Genomic DNA, 24875 nt, shown 5'->3' with positions numbered 1-24875 from the left:
GATTTTAGGTTCTTACAGCAGGAAGTACATAGATGGCCGTCTTCAGGACTGCAGTGCTGTGTAGTCTGGTAGAAGTTTTGTCAACATTTCAGAGACAGCAAGGACCTCTGAAATGACGGTAAACTTCTGCCACACCACACGGCGCTACAACCCAGAAGACGGCTGTATTCACTGAAAAAGTGTATTAATTTTCCATTTTATGTTGTGACAAAGCTGCTAATGCTCCCTTATACAGGCATCTGAAAGAAAGACTGTAAATTGTGAATAAATACTCCATTTGCCCATTGCAATGTGGGAACAAAATGAACTGTTTTTAACACCGCCCTACATACCTTTCTGCGATACTAGTGCCACTCATCACTTCTTTCTCATCAGTGTCGCGAAGTTCCTGTTCGGTGAGTGGCTGCGTAAAACTGCGACGTATCCCACCTCTCACGAACCCTTCATCCTCTCCCACAAAGGCATGGGATCTCGTCTCCTCTGTGGAGGGCTGCAGGAACTTACTGGAAGCCTGCTGGTTGTTGTTGCTGGACGAAACGGACGAGTGACTTCGACTCTTCTTCAACAGCAGCTGCTGCTGATTTGACAAGTCTGACCTACATCCAGAACAAGAAAAACACAAGAAAATTAGTTAAGAAAAATACCAACAACAGTGTCCATACAGGTAGTTTTTACTTCTAAATACCACCACCAGAAACACTCACTGACAAGTGTGCGCCTGGAACAACCCAATGTAAGAATACGACCAGCTTTGTGTTCGAGTAGGACAGGTCTGGGGCAGAACTGGGGATGTCAAAAGAGACCCCACATGCAACCCCAGTTAACAAAGACCATGATCCATGTCTGTGGTATCTAAAGATGTTTCTGATATATTCAAAATATTGACTGAGTTACTCTAATCTTCATACATGTTAACTTATGACATTATGTTACATGACATTGTAAGGTTAATAGCCTGACAATTGAAGACAGATACAACTGGCTCATGGAATTTTATTCTGCCGGATTTTATATTCACTTATTTGCAAAGTACAATGACAGCATAGCAAATTAAAAACTAATTCTGGAGGGCTGTTATCAGCATAATCAGCAGAAGACTCGTCGGCATTTAATTGTTGTTTAGGTGCATTAATAGTAATAATCTGATGCTATCAACTGATTCAATGGATTAATTTGCAGTATCCTGATGTTTACTTCTGTGCAAATGCTATAGTTAAGATACAATCAGGATTTGAGATTTTCCCTCAACCTCAGTAGTGGTCCTCACTTCAACCCTGAACATAGAGGAAGGGCCGCATGTTCTTCCAAATATCGATATATAAACAGTTGACTACACGGCGCAACAGCCCAAAGACTATCAGAATCTTATGATACTGACTTGCCGTGATATTTCGTGAACTTCTCATTTTGGATGGGAATTAAATTGGTTTTATAGAACGTGCAACTGTCACTTCCAGGCTCCTGGCAGGACCTGCATGACTTACCGCCAAGAACTAAACAATTTTCCCGACACGAGTCAAGTTGTCCTCTATGTTAAAGTTTAAAATTAAAAGAATTTTCTACACGCAGCGCGGTATATACCACACTACTCTTCGGTTAGAATTCACAAAGAAGACATCTGGACAATAAACTTAACGTAATTTCACACGAAACTGATATGGCGAGGCGATAAGTAAAAGTTACTTCCTCAGCTGTTAGTTCAGACACTCTGTATGCCTTTCTCGTCGTACAAGCTGGTAATCCGTGTTATGCATATTTATATGAAGCTGGACTGCTCTGCACGACTATAAGACTATCCTCCACAAAGCTTGGAAGCAGGCTACAGCTCTCATCTGAATATGGCAACCGATGCGGAAAGCAGATTCAACAACAGAAATTCTGTTAAGTACGTAATGGATATGAGCCGGGATAGCTCAGTCAGTATAGTGGCTAGCTACGGGCTGGACGACCGGGGTTCGATCCCCGACGGGGGCGGAGGATTTTTCCTCTAGCCTCTGCGTCCAGACCGGCTCTGGGGCTCACCCAGCCTCCTCTACAATGTGTACCGGGGTCCTTTCCCGGGGGTAAAGCCGGCCGGGGCATGATGCTGACCACTCACCCCTATCTAGTGCCGAGGTCAAGGAAGAGAGGAGCTATACCTCCAATCACCCCAAATGCCTACATGGCGTATAGTGGGACAAACTTTACTTTACTTACGTAATGGATTGCGGACCAAGCTCATTCTTTATACACCACACCCGACAGACGTTCAGACGCAATAAAACTAACATTCTATGTTCTGAAGAAGATCCAGACATGCTTTAAACTAACTTTACACAACCGGATCAAGAAGTATCAATAAACGTGCGGCAAAGACGTTTGATAGGTATCGACTGACTTACACCAAGCTGTCAGACATCTCTCCACCTTTCAAAAATAACGGGTCCTACGTCACTCACAGACCCAGAAGAGTTAACCATGTCACAAACTATCCCACATGCAGTCCAGTACGGAGCAGCCACATGAACACGAACTGAAACGTTGAGAAGGCCCAGTGCTAGCCAAAGCTACGTAGGAAGTACTGATAATGCAGAATCTAGTCAATTTGCTATTAGCAGATAACAGCGAATGGAGTTACACAGGTTAGCTTACTGGCAACTGAAGGAGGCCTTTATCATTCGACATGTCCATCCAACAAAGTTAGCCAACTAACTGCATGGACAGAGTATTACGCAAGAAACTGAGCAGACAAGCAACTAACAAAGTTCACAAAAGCCCGCCTCACGACCATATCCCAAGCCAGTTGAATCCAGTTCACACCTTCAAGATTCTTTAGAGATGTATTTTAATATTATCATAGGCACTGCAAGTGGTATCTTACTTTCAAGGTTTCTCGCCTAAAATGTTGTATGCACTCGTCTCCGTACGCGTGCTATATGCCCCATTCTTTATTTGCAACTGAACAGTTGTTAAGTGATTGGGGTGTTTTGCTTTAGTTTAACTCTGAGAAAACGTTTTCTTTCATAAACTTAAAAACGGTAGCGAAAGTACTTTAAAATGTTGTACAGTGTGTCTAAACTGCACTTAACCTGGCAACTGACACGAACATCAGTTACGACCCCTGGACGTATAACAGCCAAAACGGGAAATTATACACGCTCACATACAGAACATGGGTCTTCTTCACGATTCCTGCATGGACTTGCATACGTCACAGGTCTTCCACCTGTAATGCATTACATCTGCATCGCATTCTCCTCATATGCCGGCTTCAACAACCCACACAAACAAAAAAAACCGATCTTACCCAGGCACCACGCTTGAAGTTTCCACGAGAAATATGCTCACAGGATTTTCAAGGTTCGGAACTTTTATGACATTTCTTTTTGACGTAAATACGTCTATATTTTCGGGTAAATGTCATTCGGCAAAAAGTGAAAGGAAAAAGTGTAACTGCATTGTTATGTTACCTTGGAAACGTCAATTGTTTACTCGGAATTATTGTTACCTATAAAACATTTCATTACATTACATTAAAATACATTACCTTACATTACAATACATTACTTTGCATTACATTCATCTACCACAGACCCATCATAGGCGTAACTAATTCAAGTTAAATAAGCAAAGTCTTAATCAAACTTATCTCAATTGTAAAGCATGATAAAGGAAATACTTAGAATAAATCCAATATATAAACTTCCTTTCCGTATAGACGTATTTACGTCTAATTCTCCGGAACCGTGGTTCCACTATCACTTTTTGTTGTCCGTTTAAAATGTGAAATCACGTTTGCACTTTATAAAAATGGCAAACATAATCAGTAATCGCATCAAAATGCTGACCGGTAATAAATATATGAAATATGAGTAGTTACGACAAGGAATCTTGCAATAGGAAACCACGTAATTCAATTTCTTGTTACAGAATAATGCTTTCAAGAAGCCATATCCCGTTACTGTTCGTTTCAAACTACTTTCACAACATTCCGAACAAATACTGCAATAATTTTACACAACCACGGATTTACTATTTAACTCTAAAGAGTATAAACTTGTAGTCTCTCAGCTCGTGAAGAAATTTCCCTCCTGTTACAGAATTGAAAGGTTAACTTCCCCCCACTATTCATATCATAAGCCAGACGAATAAAGCCCACACCCTCGTAACAGTTTCCTCTGAGAGCAATTCTAATATTATCCTTGTATCTAAGACCACGTCTCTCTAGCAGTCTCCTTTCTTCAGGTTTGCCAACTAAATGTTCTTCCATTTCTCGCTTAGTCCACGATCGACGCATGCCCTCACACATACGGTGAAGAGAGGGCCTGTAATTATGAAGCCTTACACTTGAAATTCTCTTCAGCCTCCTGTTACTTCCTCCTTCTTAGGTACACACACTCGCCTCAGCACCAGGTTCTCTCAAACACTTTCAACTTTACGTTCTTCGTTCCGCGCGAGAGTAATTTCTCAGCCATACGAAACAGATAAAATTGCATTTTGTATTTACACAGATGGGATAGTCGAACATAAAAACAGACGCCTGACTCGCAACGTCGTTACATTTGTAACTTAATATGTAAAAAGAACCGGAGGTACGTTTATGATTTGCCTGAATACGAAATTTCATTGCCCGCCCCAATAAGTCATTCGATCGATCCACGATCACCACACCGAAAGCTAAACACAGATGCCGGGCGGTCACCACGTCATTTTACAACAGACAAAAACTTCGTTATTTTAAAAAACACACTTCTGTAACAATTTCAAGACTATACACTCACTGATGTTAATGTAGCTCCCACGTCAGAAGTTGACACAGTCCCCATAGTACTGTAGCCCATAATGCTATAACTTTCGTACCAAATTTTATAAAAACCCGTCCATTGACTCAAACGCTGTGGCCTAAGGGAGGGGAGGAGACTCGAGACCGGACGGGCTAGACCATGAAGTCACACATTAGTTTTTAGTCTGTAAAAGTTAAATAAACTAAACTCACCCCACGAACTTTTATACAGAGTGCATCACCTAGGGCCCATGTGTGTCCACAGGGACTATTGAATCACTCTGTATGTCGAGACACTTACAAAAGGCCACCTTTTCATATGTACGTCTACAGTACGCCTTGCCAGGAAGCTAACCCAAGTTATCCAGTCCGTAACCAATAATTTAATTAGCTTAGCTACCGTTAGTTACCAAAAGAATTCAAACTCTGAACGTGATAGCCATCTGCAAAAAAAAAAAAAAAAAAAAAAAACAGCACGTCGATCAAGCAAGAAGACTTTTAGCTTCGAAATAGAGGGTATTTCAAAGCAGTAAAACCAGAGCAATGTACCCACGTGTTAATGGCGGCTTCCTTGACCGACGGAAGGAAGTTTTCCGGGAGCTCATTACGTTTACAGCAGTTATTTGATAAGGTGACCAAATTCAGTAAGTGCAGTTTTATGTCTGAGCATGTGACGCCATGTTACTATTAAAAAGCACTGACATCATCATCCAAAAGTCAAGTAGCTCACTCAGTCCGTATAGTGATTATCTGTATCAGTATCGTGTGTAAATTTTACCTTATTTCCTCAAATCAATAAACACGATTTGTGATAAATTTACTGAAAATGCTTTCCGTACTTTCAACACGCGAGGACCGGCGATTTAGTACTGTTCTGGCTGCATCTGTGTTCAGGATACACGGATGACGGTTGAGCCGTCATGGACCATGGACGTTTTAACAGGCTACTTATGAACGCTACGTCAAGAAACTTTCATAGCGGACGACCACAATTCAAAACTTTATACTTAGCTGGCTAAAAAAATCCCTGTGACATTTCAGGTGCTCACAGCGGTGAAGATGACGATGTTCTTCTTTTGAGTTATGACGTCTTGTACACTCAGGCAGATACCAACGTTTCAGAGAACGAGGATTCTACCTGCGTCATAACCCAGGAAAGCAACATCGCCAAGAAATTCGTGGTGTTTACCGAGTCCAAATGTTTATTACTATGAACTCTGGGTTAGCCACTTGTGTTGGGGGATCTTTCAATTAACTTCCACCAATTACACAATTCTTCCACTCATCACTTACTGCTAATACCAAGTAGTTAACACATTCGCCCAATATCTTGCCAACATTATCAGTAACAAGTAGACGCTATTAAGGTAGTTCAACTCCAAATGAATTAGCTACTCTCCTTTTGATGCTACTGATGTTAATTTTCATATTACACTGTGAACTAATTGTGAACACAATCATAATACAAACGTATGACTGAACATTTATTTTTAACCACATCCCACATGACATATGTAATCGAAATCGCCTTAATTTACGTGATGTTTAAGGTTCTCATGACGGCGAGTATGAAAATTACCATATCTCTGGGATGTTACACCGTGCAGTCTCGTAGAAATAGACCGATGTTTCAGAGGTGCTTACTGCCTCTGAAACGTCGGTTACTTCTACGAGCGTACAAGGTGCAACATCCTAGAAGACAGTCACCTTCGCCTTGTTTCATGATCCTGTGTCCAAATAAACAAAGGTTGGGACAGAATTTCATCATGGTCTCGCTCAATTAACTCGAAAGACAATTCAATCAGACCTAGGTACAAACCAAGGACTCGGTTATTTTACCTATGATATGGCAAAACTTGTGAGGCTTCGTGTTTTGGCGAATTCCGATCGCCATCTTCAAGCTACATGCAAGAAACATGCGGCTTTTTGTCATTTTATAATCTGTGTGTGAAGGATTAATAAGATATCTGGTTTAAAACATCGCACGCCGAAATGCTTCAGCATAAATCAATAACAAGTAATTTCCCAACATGAAATTGGAAACAGGATAGCATATAAAGAGCGCCCTGTCTTCACAGACAAGGTCAGGCGAACTGACCATTCGATAGCCAACGAGAAGTGGAATGAAGGCAAAGTTTGTGAACTTCTGGAACTCTTTACTGAGATCGCTACTTCAGCCCCAAGGGAAAATCCCACACGGGGCACAATGGGGAGTAATGACCGACCTCAAGATACCAAAATAAAGTTGAGCCCGAGGCACTGCTCTAACTAATCGATCCAGACTGATTACGTCAGCACTTTCACGCTTATGTAAGATTTGAGGTTTTCACAGCGGTGAGTATGAAGATGTCCGTCTTCTGGGTTGTTGCGCTGTGTGGTCTGGTTGAAGTTTACCAAAGTTTCTGAGGTCATACTGCCTCCGTCATCAGGGCGACACAGCGGTGAGTATGAAGATTTCCGTCTTCTGGGTTGTTGCGCTGTGTAGTCTGGTCGATGTTTACCAACGTTTCAGAGGTCATACTGCGATGAATCGCCATGATAACGGAGGCAGTATGACCTCTGAAACGTTGGTAAACATCGACCAGACTATACAGCGCAACAACCCAGAAGACAGAAATCTTCATACTCATCGCCCTGATGACGGAGGCAGTATGATATCTGAAACGTTGGTTAACATCGACCAGACTACACAGCGCAACAACCCAGAAGACGGAAATCTTCATACTCTGATGACGGAGGCAGTATGACCTCTGAAACGTTGGTTGACATCGACCAGACTACACGGCGCAACAACCCAGAAGACAGAAATCTTCACTTTCACGCTTGCCTATCTTCAGTTTCTTTATTCCAATACCCGACGGCTAGTCAAATCGCAACGAAGTATATAAATAGATAAACTGATTCAGCGCACGTCCATAATACTTCTCCACGTGCCTAAAAAATCAAAATGCTGAGAACATTTGTTCTTAAGAGCGAGGAAGTACGAGAACGCTGGAGGATACTGAACAATAAAATGTTTCATAACATTTTGCATTCTTCACCAATTTCTAAAGTTGAACGCAAATGTCACTTTCTGGCTCCAGGAATGAACTGATAAAATACCTGACTCGTATCGCTCCACCAAAACAATAAAGTCGTTACCCTTTTATATAAGTTCCTGCGGGAGCCGAGAAGTGACAGTTGCGTTCAACTTTTATCAGTGAACGCACTGCGTTATTACGCTGAGCAATAAAACAGGATGAGAAAAACGTGGTATGTACCATGCATGAAGGCAAGATTTGTGAAAGTTTCAGTCGAAAATTAAAAGGAAGAAATCTAATTATCATGAAGACACTGCTGTATTTCTTTAAATTAATCCAACTTTTCACGCTGGCATTGAAACGACCGCTTACAACGAAGCACAGGTCGGTCTACTAACGGAAAGGGGGAAACCTTGTCTTACGATAAGAGCAGAATTTCGAATTTTCTAGCATGACAAAATAAAAACACATTAAGGTAGTACTTTTACAGTTAAGCTGAAGATCGGTTCTGCCATTAACCCAAATGACTTCAGACAAGGCGGTGCATAAGCACGTAATCTGACTTAATGATCTTCAGGCTGTCTGACGACACGCTGGAACGATGTTACCAGCAAGGCTGTAGTAATTCCGAAGGTGAATACAATGATTTCTTGGTGAAAGTTGATTCTTACAGTGAAACAACCGAGGACTGTATCATGTTCCGTGCAGTATTGTTTTTTCTTATCAGTTACACAAATTCACCTGCTGGAATAGTGTACCGCAAGTGACAAACCTTATTTGCGTAGATACTGCCAAAAATTGACTTTTTATTTTTGAAATACGTCACTGAGATGTAGCACTTTGTATTCACATACATTATACACTGAATTAAACACATCGGATGGATACAAAATTCAGATGTAGTAAGAACAGTACTTTCGTGAAGACAGTCTGAGACGACTTCCATTGCTGTAACTAACAAGAGTCCACGCGAATGCTTTGGTTCCTGCGCGTGGATCTAAAGAAAGTAAACAGCTAGAACCTCGGGAAACTATAACACATAGTTCTAAAAAACATTTAAGTATTTATAAAGTAGTCTGTTATATACTGAGACAAAGACATAAGAAATTTACTGTTCAAAAATCTATACATAACAGCAATGATGCTGTTACTTGGATCACACTTCCTTAGAAGAAAAAAATAGTTCTCAAACGTTGTCATAAATTCCTTGAAGGTAATAAAAACAAAGCCAACTCAGAACAAACCTGAATTAAAGCAACCTTAACGACAAGAAAAGAAACAGATCAGAAACAATCCCTAAACAAATCGACTGCAGTCGATCTGTACAATGGAGATGCGATTACCTAAGGACGAGGTTATAATATTTATGCCACTGAAGAAACTGCCCACGTTGCATGCGGGAAGGAACTGCAGAGTCTCGTAATTTCCATAAAACTCTAACACGTGTCTGTCTGGCATGTGATAAAGAAAGAGTGGAAAAGACACACATTTGCTTGGATCTTAAATGTTCTTCCTTTAACAAATTCAGGTCTTTCAAAGTTCTATTTAAAAACCCTCCATCACTTAGTTTCATTATTACTGATATGTCCTATTTCAACATTCGCAATCGTTAATCGTAATAAGAGCGAGTTCCCCCTACATCGATGGTAAGTGGAGGTACAAGCCGAACGACAATAACTAAAGCTTTAACTAACTGGGCCTACATGGTAGCAAAATCCGGAAGTTCATCAAGTCGGCACTTATCGCGATCCATTCACTGCAAATCCTCAAAACTTAACATCCATCTCAATGTTGTTCTCCAGTCCCTCCTCGGACTTCCAACTTTCGTTTCTTGTCTGGTCTACCAGAGCCACATGCCCAGCCTACCAAAGCCTTCTAAGTTTCAGTTCTCCGACAGCACGACGTGGTCTGTAAAACCACAGAAAAGGATTCCGTCAAAATGAACCAGTAACAACCTTCAACATTTTTCGAGGCAAAAAAACAAATTTGTTCCCTTATAAGGGACTGGCAAAGTCGATTAATTTTACACGTACGGGAACAGCACAACATTAACGTACCGAACCAAACTGCTGGAAAGTGTCCGTAATTATAACGTGGTCGGTCACTACGAGGCCAGGTCAGCCTGTCTGTACCATTAGTACGAGAGTCACGCGCAACAAACGGGCCACCACATGATGCCGTATATGGGAAAGCAAACTCCAATACGAACATGTTCACATCCTTAGGCCATCCATCAATTTAGTGCCCAATTAAATGACATTTCATAAGTTATCGTTCATTTGTAACGAAGTGTCTGATCTCTATCTATGCTTCTGAAAGCACTTACTTAGTGGCATCTGTTGTTGACGTTACGTCACAAGCCTATGATATTCAAATTCACATGCGTTTTTTTCAAATAGTGCACGAATTAAATCTCACTGATAGCTTCTTTTCCACAATCAAGTCTCAAAGTAATATTCTTGTAAAACTCGAAGCCGGCGACAAACAGGAGGCGCGATTCATATTATTAGCGCTACATAACATGGCCAATGTAAACAAATGCGATGAAAACTGTTTTCTCAATGAATTCAACAAAATATCTGGAACATTTTTAATTCTACGAATTCAAAACGATGTTATAAAATCAATTTTGACAGTTTTCAGTATTATATCTGGGCCAAACGAAAACTGTCAATGTCGAAACTTGAAATTGCATGTAAAGTAGTATTTAATATTATCTATTACATTATATATCACATTATCTACGGTAGTAGACAATGGGTCAAATTAACATAATGGGAAAATAAACGTGTCGATAAACACAAAATCAATTCGTAATGCAGCTGTGTCCATCACCCTCTTCATAATGCAGTTGAGATGATACACAGCCAAAGGATCAAATTAGCTAATAAGTAAAGATGCTGATTGGGAATGAAATATTTTTACTCTCTCCATAAATCGTGTGATTGTAACACCTATTACGATGTAAGTAAGTCTCATAAATTCTTAAAAAAGCAAGCGCGTAACGCGACTCCAGACCCAGCTTAGAACCGATACTGGAAGAAAATTAAGTTCATCGTCCAATAATATGAAGTTGTGTTACTTTCTTGTCAAAGGTTATGCATAACGCCCAGGCGTCCGGAGCCACCAATAAATGGATCCCATCACGTTTCATGCACATTCCCCGACAAAAACGGTTCTCTGAACACACGCTTCACATAAACGCGTGTGAAGACGCATTTCAAAGCCGACAGGATCTCACTTACCTCGGGGCTGTCGAAACGATAGTGCGGGGAAGCAAACGAGATGCAACGTATAGTCTAATGGGGCAGAGGTCCCTGCTCCCTCTCCCAGAAGTTCATATCACCTCTGACCCACGAGTTATTATCAGACTGAGGTGCCGGTATTGTTATTGGACGTAAGGTGGCAACGCCTGCATGGCATATAAAGAGAATGTCCTCCTGTCAAGCTTTCTCTTCTGAAAATCTTTCTTCCTGCATGTGTCAGGTTATAATCTGAACCAATCTCGTGTTTTCTTCAGTTCAGCACGAATTTTCCTAAACGACGACACGGATGTGAATGGAAGAAACAGGAATGTCTCAAACCAACAATTCTTATTACAACGTCGAGAGCGAGTGGGTAGCACTCATGATTTGTATTCAGGAGGCCCCACGTTCAAATCTCGGCACGGAGAAAGGCTATTATGATTTTCCTCAGTCTCTAATGGCAATGCCGGGATAGTACCTCACATTAGGACACGACCATTTCTTTTCATATCCCTTCCAATTCATTTATAATCGAATCAGTGGACGCTGTACAGGCCCTAGTCTGCGTCCTTAACAGCTTTAAGTAAGCACAACTAAATAAAAGAATTCTCAGTTCATCACCACCTAAGAAGAATTCACAATATGAGTGTTGAATTTAATTATGCACATGGTAGTAATTTTAGTTGGCCTAAAACTTGTACCGAGGAAACGCAAAAGATAAGACAGGCACTTGCCAGAAGATAAGAAATGAGAGTAGTACAAGGAGTCTAAAAGACATACTTATATTACTGTTTATTTAACGATACTTCACATACTACGACTGGTGTCAAAACAGAACTTTATGTTTGTAAAGATGGTTAAAAATGGCGAAGGAGGGCAAGAAGCAGTTCTGTCAGATTACAACAGAGATCACCATGAAGCGAATATACATATTAATCGAAATATGACACACAACTGTTCTGCTTTATAAAGTGCTTGAAAAAAACAAACGAGGAATCAGGATGGTGTTTTGTATTTCACGATAATAAAACTCCGAATTCTTATACATCGCTATAATATATGTAGTATTTTTTAATTATAAGAAACAGAAAGATAACGTAAGAAGGAAAAATGTCATCTCATGGTAATCAACAAGGGCCCGCCGAAACTCCTATTAAAACAACATAAGTCCATTGCACGCAAATAATATTTAAAACAAGACAATCTGCACGATATCAAATTCATCAAAGCGAATGTTAACAGAATGGCATTCCATCACGGAGATAAACTACGCCCTGAATAGAAGGTTATCGAGTGTTTATACAAACACTCTGTTCAGATAAAATGTATTAACCATGTCAACATACAAAAATCGAGTGTTGTTCTTATTTTCAAGTATTTGGCACGCCTTATTGCGCATAAAATAGAGGATTACGGTGTAATATATGACTGAATTGGTATTTACCAGCGGGAAGATTGCATAGGAAGCAGTAATGCCTTTTGTAACTTCAAGAACATTAACGTAAGAGTGCTAGAAGCAGTATCTTGGATTATGAAGATTAAGTCTCATCTGAAAAGTGTCGGTTCTCGATAGCTACCTTTAACACACAGCTCCGCAGTGCCCTGATTTTTAGATACCACGTGAAACACAATAAGTGTAACCAGACGTGCTTACAGCAAATTGCGTATTCGAAAGAGAGCGTCCATATTCGTGTTAAGGCACCTGTTTTCAAGACCAAGACTCGTTATCAACGATCCATGCCACGCAGGGGCTTCGTTGGGTTCTATTTTGGGTATTATTCTTTTATGTTAATAGAATATCGCCTAATTTCCAAAATTTCCGTAAGCAACACAATTGCCTTTCCACAATGAAGGATCCAGAATGTAGGTTTTAATATAAACTTACATTCACGAAGGTTTTTCTGAAATTTGTGACTACTAAGTATCTAGTAAGTTACAGGCTAGTTCAACCTATTTGAAACACGAGAACAATCTAAAACACAGAACGTAATGTGCGACAAAACACCGAAATTGTGTAGAAAAAATAATTACCATTACTATTTTTCCCCGTTTAAGCAATCAACAACGCACACTTGTATCACTGCGACATGTAAATTTGCTTGTCCTAGCATCACTCGTTTTTTCCCGAACACTTGACACACAGACCTACTGCACGCACTTCCATTTGCCACTAGACTTCGACACTCAACTCGCTTCTTGAGCCTGCGAGAAGCCAACTGGTCCAGCACACACAACGTCTCGAGTCGAGGTCGTAACCACAGAAACAAACAATGGGTCGCGTACCTCCTCCGGCATAAGTTGAATCCCGCTCAAAGTTTCTCTATGTCGGCTATACAACTTGCACACTAGACCGGCCTGTCGGTCAAGCAGACTGCCTTTTTCCCCCCACAACTAAAGTGGTTTCTGTTACGTCATTTAGAACGCTCTTCTCTGACTTACAAGACACGAACGACCTTGACAGCGTAAGAAGTGGCATAAGGAAGGAAAATGAGTCAGCAAGGAAACAAAGCTGAGTGGTGCCTGACACTTTCTCTTCGCCTGCCAACTTTTGTCTACTTCTCAGGGTCCTACCCCGCAAGAAAGCCATATACTCCTACGATAAAATAACACTGGAAAGATGTAGGCCTACTCTTCCAAATACAATGACATTCAATAGCATTCTTCATACCACAGCACGTAGCTCACTGTTGCATTAATGTCATTCAACAATGTGTTCTTACAATAGGATCACGGTTCCCGATGATGCGCAACAATGACTAGTCTATAGTTTAGATGCGTCATGTTTGTGTTAAAATTCAGTATATATTTATTTATTATTTCAGTCTATACACAAACTTAGTTTTTAAAATGTTGTTGTTAAAATTAAACCTGTATCAGCGCACTTACCCAGTCATGGACAGTCATTCATCTGATCACAGACGCAGACACACCACACATCACAACTCTTGGTATGTTTATTATATTCCTATAATTTTACAAATATATAATTTCTACGACAATCTCCAAACTCATTTTCATATTAATATTAATAATTCAAATGTTAATTAATTGTTTCACAGAATAATGAACAACTGACCTAAATATGCAAAATACTATGAAGATCAAAAGGAACACCTACAAAAGAAATCTACAAAACAAACAAATAAATCAATAAAAGCTTGCATTAATAGATATATATTAGTTTTAAAGATGAAAATAACAACAAAAGACCTGAAGATGATGCAATAGCATCGAAACATGTCGTAAAATAATAAAGCGCTGAAATTGTAACATCGAAATAACGATGAAAAGCGCTAAATTTTAATTTTAACAACAACATTTTAAAAACTAAGTTTGTGTATAGACTGAAATAATAAATAAATATATACTGAATGACTAGTCTATTACTGAGGCCAGTGGCCATTTACACTAGGACACGAGCTACATACCACAACCTTTTATCACAGATTGCAGCCAAAAATACCATCTGTGAAGAATGCAACTACAATGATTCAACAAGCACCTGTATATGCAAAGGCTCTAATAACTAACTAGATGGCTTAGGAAACCCAAAAGTTCATCACCAAATTAACCAAAGCCCTACACCGGTCCCTGTCCTGCGCCAGCAAAATCCAATCAAGGCCCTAATATTGAAGTTAAAAGTTTAAACATTACAGTTTAAAATAAAACCGCACGGTGGACAATAAATATATAACACATCCACCGGAATTTTATGTTTGCATGTAGCAAGTGCATCACTTTTCAGAGATACTACACTCGGATCTAGCGTCGCACAAAATTTGGAGGGTGGATGGGTCCAGGCACATGCACGAAACTTGCAGTAAGCCGAACTACGTCCATTTCCGATAACAAGCCTGCTCATTGTGGTGTGGAGTGCCACAGTTACATTTATTTTGCTGTATATATGTTGCACCACGTGGTTGGTAAGAACACTACTGTGTTCCGTTCTACCTGGTGCAGTAGTGACTACATGTGGTGTAGTCTTTCGTGGAATTATATGTTGCTCTGTTATATTAATGTTGGGTACTTGTGGGTTATCGGGACACATCGCTTTAAAAATAGGTTAGGTTAGGTGGTTGTTCTGCAAGATTGTTTACTGCACTTCCATTTCACTCCATCACTGAAATATAGTTTCATAACAACCTAACCTAACCTATTTTTAAAGCGATGTGTCCCAATAACCCACAAGCACCTAATGTTGGGTTCAGTTTGGCATCTCCATTATGTTATGATGATATTTCAACTTTCAACCTCAGATCTGAAATGATTACCTGTCCGAGTGAGTGCTTGTGTGAACGGTGAGGCACCACTGTGTGGTGAATGCACTAACCAGTACAATTCGAATGCTTGTCCGACATACAAAACGATGACCAGGGACCATTCGGCCACACACAGACAAATACAATTACGGGAATGATGAAGCCAACTGCACGCCCACATCACTTTCAGCACGAAACTTCAAAAATTTCAAGTGCTTGATTTTTGTCGCACTCATTGTACAAATGTGTTTTGAATATTTTTATACTTTTAATTAAGGGGGTGGGGTGCGCAGTGGCCGCGCGGTCTGAGGCGTGGGTCTTGTGCCGCTTGGTCGCTGGGACCGTGGGTTTGAATCCCACTCAAGCCATGGACGTTTTTCTGTGTTGTGCTGTCCTGTAAATAGGTAGAGGCCTTGCGACGGGCCAATCCCTCGTGTAAAGAGTCCTACCGAATGTCCATATATCAAGCCAACTAAAAAGTTGGGGACCCGTAAAAGGGTACCGGAAAATGTATAAACATTGTTAAACCGGAAAAAGAAGATTAAGGGGGTGGGGATGCATGTTGAATGAAACCTAAACTCACTAATTCAACGCTACACTGGTACATAAATACAGCCTTTCACTTCCCAACAAAATTCTGTCGTCTGTTCTTTAGATTTCTGTTGCTTCTGGCAAGTAAACGATTTGACAGGATTGATAACGAAATTCTAGATTAACGCATTCACCACGTTTCAAGTGGTAGCAGGACAAGATAAAAATAATCATCTTCAACTTACCTATTACTGCTGGCTGCTCTTTGCTGCTTTGCCAGTGCCGCCTGTCTTCTACGAGCTACCGCCTCATTTCTGATGATACGTCGAACCTCACGTCCACCTGAAGACGATGTTTCGCCATCTGATGTCGGTGGCGTCGGTGATGCAGACAACCGCTGCAGTTCCTCTATTTGGCGATGCAACTGTCTCTCGTACTGAGCCGCCTCCTCCTCTTCCGCAGTAAGCTGAGTTTTCTTCAGTTGCAAACGCTCCTCAACACTATTCCTGCCATCGGCAAACTCATCCACAAGTATCTTTGACTCTAACTTCTTCTGGCTGACGAGAGATTTGTGATCGATAATGTGGGATTCTACAACTTTTGATGTGCTGAACGTTTCATTCTTCCTACCCATCTGAACATGTTGTGCCTGAAACCCCTTCCTACTTAATTCTTCCACCAGGAGTTTGGACTCCAACTTCCTCTGGTTGATAAGTGATTTGTGGTCCAAGGGAAGATCTGCCTGCTTCTTAGCGTCACATTGTTCATCACCCAATTTTATATCTTTTCTCAAAGGGCTATAATTATCACCCAGTTTTCTCTTTTCTGGATAAGTAGTCTCCTTTCTTCCCTGGTGATTCTCCTTTTCATTTTTTAGATTTCTACGATTCATAACCTTCTCATCATTACTACTGGGACGTGAAGGCTTGTTGTTTGGAGACGATATCAGGGCCTGGCGCTGCTTTCGCGCGTTAGCTTCAACTCCATGGAGAATACTCACGAGGTCAAGCGTGCTCCTGGGAGGAGCCGAGTGAGGACGGGCTCGTGTATCGCTTTCAGATGATGAATCTGAGTTACTGGAGGAAGAAAATTCTTCCCATTCTGTTGATTCAGGCTTGAGAATTGAACGGAGATGATCATTAGCGGCCGAGACCACAAGATCATCGGAAGCCCGGTTTTCACACACACCACTTGCCGTTTCCTTCTTGAGAACGCTCTTTAAGTGACGAAAGCTTTCCAATTCAGGTGTTCCTGCTGCTGAAGCAATTGGTGTACCACTAGCCTTTAGAATCCCTCTTACTTCGCTTTCTGATTCAGTCTCCACGTCTGATGAAGCGGAAACTTCGGTCTGAGATGGCGATCTGGTGTGGGACTCGCAGCTTCTGTAGTTCTTCAATATGCCTACCACAAAAGATAAGTGTTAAAGCACTCGCCACGGTCATGGAGAATTTTTTGAATTTCAAGGAATTTGATAATATCACTTGTAGTAACAGTTTGTTACCAAACACATTCATCTGTTATCTGCAATATAACAAAATATTTCATGTGGCCCCGCTGTTACTTCCCATTTCCCTACAAATGTATCTTCACATATGATTTACAACCATACAAAGCAACAGCTAATGTCGCTTCTACAAGTTCGTACAGCTGCCACGCTGATAATATTAATGACAGAGATAAAGAGTACCCAGATGAGGAGATGGAGCTCATACAACATTTCACAAAAATCAGTCAATAAATGTCTGTAATATTGATATCTATAGTTGAAACAAAGGTGAGACACCAGCAGATATACATGTAACTTACTAGTAGGATAACAAAAATGGAACACGGTTATTTTCACCTAAAGATATGTAGAAACAATTATTACATTATACCCCACCATACAAAAAACATACATGGAAAATTTGACTTTGTACAGATGGTACAATTTGAAGGATATTCTTAATACTAAACATGTACAGTATTTGTACCGTTCCTGATAAAAATGCAACAATATAACATCTCTTCATACCAGAATATTTTTTCTTGCCTTTAGGTTTCAAGTCCAGTTCAATTTGTCCGCTCTTGTGAGCCGTACTGTCAACGCCGAGGCTCTTTTCATGATACAGCAGAGATGATGAACTCGACTTAGCCAATATCACAGATGCGTGCTCATACATCTTCTCTCGAGCAGCTCTTGCTGACATTCCGCCTGCACAAACAGAAGAAGAATATTCCTTTTTATTACTTTTAATTTTGAGCATAATTTATGAATTTCACCACATGCTCTGCATGCATAAATTAAAGAAAAACATTTTATATGATATGCTACGCAGACTGCCAGTCAGGAAATGTTACAGAACAAATTTTCTCTTTACAGAATGCCACAAGTATCGAATCTAGCTCAGATAATTTACGTTGAGTCACCTACTTTCAGGGTTTCATCTAGTGAAGTGTTATGGGCTGTACATCTACGAATTACTTATAAACATCCAGTTTTCCAGGAATTTAAGCTGACATAAGCCAGACAGCATAATTAAATCTGATAATCGACAACTAAAGCCCGATTATACGACAGCTATAGGCCTACTTGATGACTCGTGCAGAACCTGAATACAAATGAAAAGTACGAAAAAAAAACGTGTTTATGCATACTATGATATACAGGCCACAAAATGGCATGACTTGCAATTCTGCAACTTGTAATTTCCCGCAAAGTGCGGCCGTGACTTCAGCGCTTGCAATGAGCGAATCAACAGGAATAGACTTTGGCAATGGAAGGCATGTATCGAGCTGCGCGTAAACATGGAATGACGGACGGAGACTTACTTTCATTTCGACACAGCTTGTATATCCCGTCGAAAGCGTGTCTAAATCACAGACTTCGCGTTCTGCCCCTAATCCAAATAGGTCTTCACATTATAAACGCCAAGAGGAACATTCTCTGATTCGCAGTTCAATTACTTCACCACGCCACCATATTTAAACCCATATGATCTGCAATGCAGTACGCTGACCATCCGAATACTCGAGTTACGTTCCGGTTTTGTGGTGTGACACGATATTAGTACATAAAAGATTATGAATAGTGCACTGGGAAGTATAAAGCAAGAAACGCCTGTCTCATCCTGGGGGAAAAAAAATCATTAGCCTGAAGGGACTGTAAACTTCAGTCAGGATGGCCGGCCTTCGGTACTTTCCGCAGTTCTGACCACTCAATGGCGACGTTCGGAGATTAATTACATCATAAAAATGTGTTGACTCAGTCACCGCCCCTAAGAAATTTCCTTATATTATTATACGACGTAATGTAATTAAGTTCCTCAGCAGCCGTTACGTTTTTCAGCCCTAAAATTGAATTTGGCCGTAACCATTTCAAGGAGATGGCCACATGATTAAACCTACAGTCGCACCTAGAACTTTTGGGTCCGGGGGTTTGGCAAGGCTGGCCGCTAAAGGCGAAATCCTCCGTGCAGCAGTTTCAACTTCTTCCGTAGTGACAGGTTGTGTCTTGAAGCGTGAGGTCTGGACCTGTCGCTTCCTCGTTGGGGGTGGCAGTTTCTCTACACCCGGTGTTCTCGAATCGTCTTGGATCTTCTGGTTGAACAGCCTAACTCGATCCGCCAAACTCAACTGGGATGGTTCATCATCGTCATCGGGCTTCTGTTTACCTTCCGAAGCTGAGCCAACCACCGTGGTATGGAGTACAGAGAAGGTTCAAACGTGTTGAAGAAGTCATGCACAAACAGAAATAAGGAAGAGGGAAATAAAATACAAAAATTGCATTCCGTAAATACCACCCACTACTACAGACAGAATAACAAAAAGTAACATTCAAAATAATGTTCATTACAACATGCCACAATTCCAAAAGAATTTTAACGCCACGAAATGCGACAGTTCGAGAAAACCACATCATAAAATGTGCGACGGTTACTTAATGCGCGAAAATTTCGGAATCGAACATTTAATAATTGCTTTACTTTGTAACGCCTTTATGGTACTTCGAGGAACCCGCTTACATCAAGTCAAACAATATCAATTCCTATCAAATGGAAAAGTTAAAACGAAATACAATAAAAGTACCGCTAACTGCGCTGAAATACGACTTTCTTCCGAGAAATGAAACCCCATTTGGACAAATCTTAGGGAACATGTTAATTTCGAAAACATATTAACAATTTATAGTAAGATATTTGCCCAACGACTTATAAATTACTTCCATTATGACACGCGTATTGATATGGCGTCATGAAACAGCAATTCTGTTCTTACTAGACTACACTGTGTGTCCAGAACAATATTAATCAGAGCTACAAATACCCTTTGCAGGAAAAATACAAGACTTCTAATTTAGACTTTACGTCAAGTTAGTTAACGTTTTAACCGTGCTAACGATAACTGTGATGGTAATATCAGTGAAACTTTGTGAAGGTTATACACGTTCTACTGACATGAACTGGCACACATTGCTTAGCCAGCAACAGAAGTGTCGAAACAACTATGAAACTTTGAAGGTTATACAAGAAAAAAAAGCCGCAATATGCATGTTCTGCTTAACGGAAATCACAACGACACATTTTCAGTAACTTAACTGCTGAATAACTATAGCGTTTTAACAAACCCCACAGAAATTTATCTACTCGCCTATCAGCAACAAACGCCAAACTTATAACAATTTACTCATAAACTACAGCCAGGCTACGTCATTCTTGAAACCAATTAATCTAAAGCCAGGTTTTGTTTGATTTTCTGTGAGACGAAAATTGAACACAGAACACGAAAATACCGTCAGACAATATAGCTGAAAATCCCTCGAACTGCTGCATTACAGCAACGGAAAAAATTCTATAAGCAAGAATTTCAAGAAGTGAAAACAATGTACAACGTTATTAAACGTGCGTAGAATATATCTCAGAAACCAAAATGTATGTAATTTTGTGCTTGTTCTTAAGTGTCTGTAATTAAGCCTGCTTCACTTTCATCACAACGCAGAACAACATACTTCCGATACAATTCATGACAGACAGTATTATTACTATAGGATAAAAGCATACCATTCAATTGTATATACACGTAGAAAATGGGAGTGCATTAAAGACTGACATGAAAAAGAAATACACCACAGCCAACATATGCTTACTGATGTCATGCATTCGGAGGAGTGCATTCCCGGCAAGGGAAAAACACGTACGTATACTATCTAAAAAGTTGTATGATACTTGGAATGCATGTTAACTAAATATTCTATCTTGCAGAGCGTTCATGTTAACCGTGTTGACCCGGCTAACACTTTGAAACACGAAAAATAAAAGCATCTGAACGACTTACCTGTCAGGGCGGAGTCTATGTCACGATTGATGGCACACCTCACAGCCTCCTGGACCTCTCCCATGGTAACAGGCTGGGTGGCGAACCTGTTACCAGTCTGCGGCAAATCCTCTCGACGTGCCGCACTCCTATTTGACCTCTTGGACAACTTCTTAGATTTCGCTTCTTTAGCAGCTCTCTTCATATCTTCTTCCAGCTGTGCAAACATCGACACCCTTGCAACTACACTGTTACTCTTACTCAGTTGATGCAAACAGTCAGAATCTTCAACAAAGCCAGTTTCCTTTGGACCGTCATCTTCCTGACACCCAGCCTCGTCGTTCTTCGTGGTCGAATCACGAGACAATGATTTACGAGGCGAATTATGAGCCCTCAGATCCATCTTTGGTGTCCGGGGAGGTGAAGTAAAGTTCACACAGTCGCCAAGATCATTCTTACCATGCACAACTTCAGAAAGGCTATGGGACTGGAGTGTTGAAACCTCTAATGGTGTTTCTGCAGACACATCGACGGCGATTGACGAATGTGGGTCCTTCTGCGCCACACCGCTATCTTGCTTCTTGCCTAGAATATCTTTCTGGAAAGCGCGAACAGACTCAAGCCTGTTAATGGAACAAAGAAAAGATTCTTAAAATTCTACTGCAGTGAAGTTGTCAGTAATTTTAAATCGCTGAAAGTTTCTTTTAGCACTCACTTCTTCCTGTGTCCGTAAGGATACAGAAACACTCAAAAGTCTTAGCGTCTAAGATGAATACAGAAAGCCTTACTGAAAGGCAACAAAGCCATTCTGTGTAGCTCTGTGCTCGTGGAAAAGAAATATATGAAGGACTGTGTTATAGGAATGTCTAATAATAAGGCACAGACCAACTTACAACACAGCAAGGAAAGAACATGGTAATCTATAATAGCATATAAAACTGACACATTTAAATTATCATGTTTTACGTAAGAGACACGTCTAACTCGTAGTATAATGGTTAGCACTCCTGCCTCGTGATCAAATCTTGACCCGAAGACAGGCTTTCCTGACAGGTTTTTGTGGTGTTCCTTAGAAAATGCCTTAAATTAGGCCACGACTGTCAATTCCAATTCGTTAATATTCACCATTAACTAACATCCTCTCATTCTGCGATGTAGTTTGAGCTAGTGAAGAAAGCGTCTTACATAAACTATAAATAAATAACTGAAGAAAGAGTAAATTGTCACGTAAGTCTGGGGCAAAAAGGCAACATTAATGAGACCAAGGGCAAAACAGATTACAATATGGTCATAAAGCAGGTTGTACTAAGCCTAACAGTCGAACACGAAAGTAGAAAATAGGACTATTTCATGCAGGATACTATCGTTTTATACCTCGCTTTCACACGGTATCTCGTGGTTAAGTCCAGTTTCAGTCTTACTGCAATAATGAAACATCGAAGGTATCGACTACTAAAATGAGAGTGTTAAATCGACAACAGTCTTCTGGTAACTACTGTTAATAATTGACTCCACAGGTTATTTTCTGCCATTACAATCGAATCTATTTTAAAACATGTAGACGTTTGGAGAAATCACGTGTTTGCAGAATCTGACAGATCCTCCGTCCCCAATTCTCTTCAACTTGAAAAAGACAACAACAATCAGCATAAGTAGGCAGATGGTGTGACATCCGTCAACCCATCTCACAAAAGCCAGAACACAGCACATAATGACACTCCGAAATGCAAAAAGCAAGACTTTTCTTTCCTTAGCAAACCATAATTTTTAGTAAATACTGACCATAAAAATGTCTTCAAAGCTTCACCGACTATGTCATTCACTTCAAGGAGATCTAAAAATCACAGATATGAAGGAAAATATGGCCACCGCCTAGAAGAGCATTAAGACGCCTTCTGTGTGTCCCGTTTGCAAACCATCTGACCTGAAAATTCGCAGGACGATATCCCGACTGCGCCGAAGTGTTGATTTGCTGAAGCATGAACTCTGTTCTATGTCGGTTAAACTTAGACTTGGCAGCAAACGCGTTTCATCAACAACACGACTACACGTGAAACAAACCACCAGATGTATATTGGCCAGGAAATGTCTTATGTGTATAGTCTGTGGATTTTCCTATATTTCTGGCAACTGTCCCACAAACTGAAACATGACAAATGGGCCACATGTAGAACAGAAAACGATTGTGGAATTTCTAAAAATGATCGCTGTACTAAAGTGTCTAACTGATCTATACAAAACAAAATGATGACTTACGGCTTCAGGGAAAATACATGGCTGTAAACTTGCCAGAAGTACAGTAATGAACCAGAAGTTTCCAACTTCTTTTAAATATACATCACGCGACAGGACAATTCAGTATCATTCACCAACGACTGCAAATCTTAGGCCAAACAAAAAGAATTATTATTATTATAGTAATTACATGTAAAGTGGGTCCTTTACGACTGTAGCCAGACCTCAAACTGCGGTTTGAAAAGAAGGCCCCTAAGGCAGGAAAGGGAGCTTCGAACGTGATTCTTACGGAGTCGCGAAAAAGCTAACAAAAGGTCTTTCTCCGGATTGGTTAAGGGGAGAGCCAACAAACCATAGTCTTAAAAGTTAGCATAATCTGAAATGTCGCAGAGGGCGTACACAACAATAATAAATAAATAAATAAATGCATACATACTTCCTTCTCAGAAGATATCCGAGCAGATCGTGTAATTCCTCACACTCAGAAGAGGCCATCCTTTAGGAATGTTCGATGAACAAAGAACGAAACACAGCGATGTTCACTAAGTAGTATACTGGACAATCTCACACAAATACTACACCTCAAAGCTAAACGTAGCAACTAGCAACACGGCAGAAGGCAGTTCCGGTTTGTTATCGCATTACTTACCATAGCATTAGTCACCGTGTAGCCAGCGTATGGCGATAATTTCCTTTACGAGCCCATCATACGAAAACAAAGTTCGAAGTACCTATTACGTTTGAATCGAACATGTCTAGTAACATCAGGTTAAATTTCTGGGCACCATTTCATCCGAAATTTAAATCAAAACGTAATAATCTTCCAGTGATATTCTATGTCTAGGTCGGCTCCTCCCAAACTAGAGGAAAGGCTCGAAGAAACATACGGAGTATATGGGGTACAGGTCAATACAGAGCCTTATCACGTGTGTGACTTTCACGAATGTCCAATTCAAACAGAGAACCACAACAACAGAAATAAAAGTTGATACTGAAATAATGCTCAAGCAATAAAAATTCAGCAATATGAAAACTTGTTTGCAACTGTAGGCCTCATTTGGCAGCATATTTAATAAATGCTATGACGTTCCAACGAAGTACATTCATATAGAAACTGCGGCCCGCCAGGTGATAAGAAGAACGAATTTTGCCACAGGTCTGGAACGATTTCCGGGTCTAAGACGATGTTCATTTTATGTACAATGACGAAAACACTTTAAACTCCAAATTTGCAAAATAATCAACGAGCGATACAATAACTTTAAAATACTCGGCAGTCAGTAGGCATGTTCCACATCACATTTAAAATTGGGTCAAACCTTTAAGTGTTCAACAGGATGCGCTTAGTTTATGCTAGTCATTTTCAATACACAGCATCAACGATCACACAGAACATGCCATGCTATTTTAGAACCAGTGTGGTGATCCAAATACGTGGAGAATACGAAAATCTTCAAATGTGTGTGGTGGAAATTTGACGGAATTGTGTATTGCCCATTAATACATCAACTGACTACTCCGTTTGGGCATT

At 40.4% G+C, this 24875-nt stretch overlaps 1 protein-coding gene across 5 annotated transcripts in view; it reads right to left on the bottom strand.

The window, feature by feature from the left end:
* LOC110834074 (Supervillin) overlaps window positions 1-24875 on the bottom strand; it is a 138091-nt gene that overhangs the window by 23699 nt on the left and 89517 nt on the right. For all 5 annotated transcript variants that reach the window (XM_087350297.1, XM_022072866.2, XM_087350296.1 and 2 more), the window contains exons 9-13: window positions 21131-21732; window positions 19213-19479; window positions 17850-18011; window positions 16063-17218; window positions 333-596 (exon numbers count right to left, since the gene is read on the bottom strand). In XM_087350297.1, the coding sequence (XP_087206423.1) occupies window positions 333-596; window positions 16063-17218; window positions 17850-18011; window positions 19213-19479; window positions 21131-21732 (2451 nt within the window). The remainder of the gene's footprint in view (window positions 1-332; window positions 597-16062; window positions 17219-17849; window positions 18012-19212; window positions 19480-21130; window positions 21733-24875) is intronic.

Source organism: Zootermopsis nevadensis, unplaced genomic scaffold (assembly GCF_977971745.1).
Source record: "Zootermopsis nevadensis isolate Lab colony 2312 unplaced genomic scaffold, Znev_1.0 Znev_ptg000017l, whole genome shotgun sequence".
Lineage (NCBI taxonomy): Eukaryota > Metazoa > Arthropoda > Insecta > Blattodea > Termopsidae > Zootermopsis > Zootermopsis nevadensis.
This window is presented reverse-complemented; position numbering and strand designations above follow the sequence as displayed.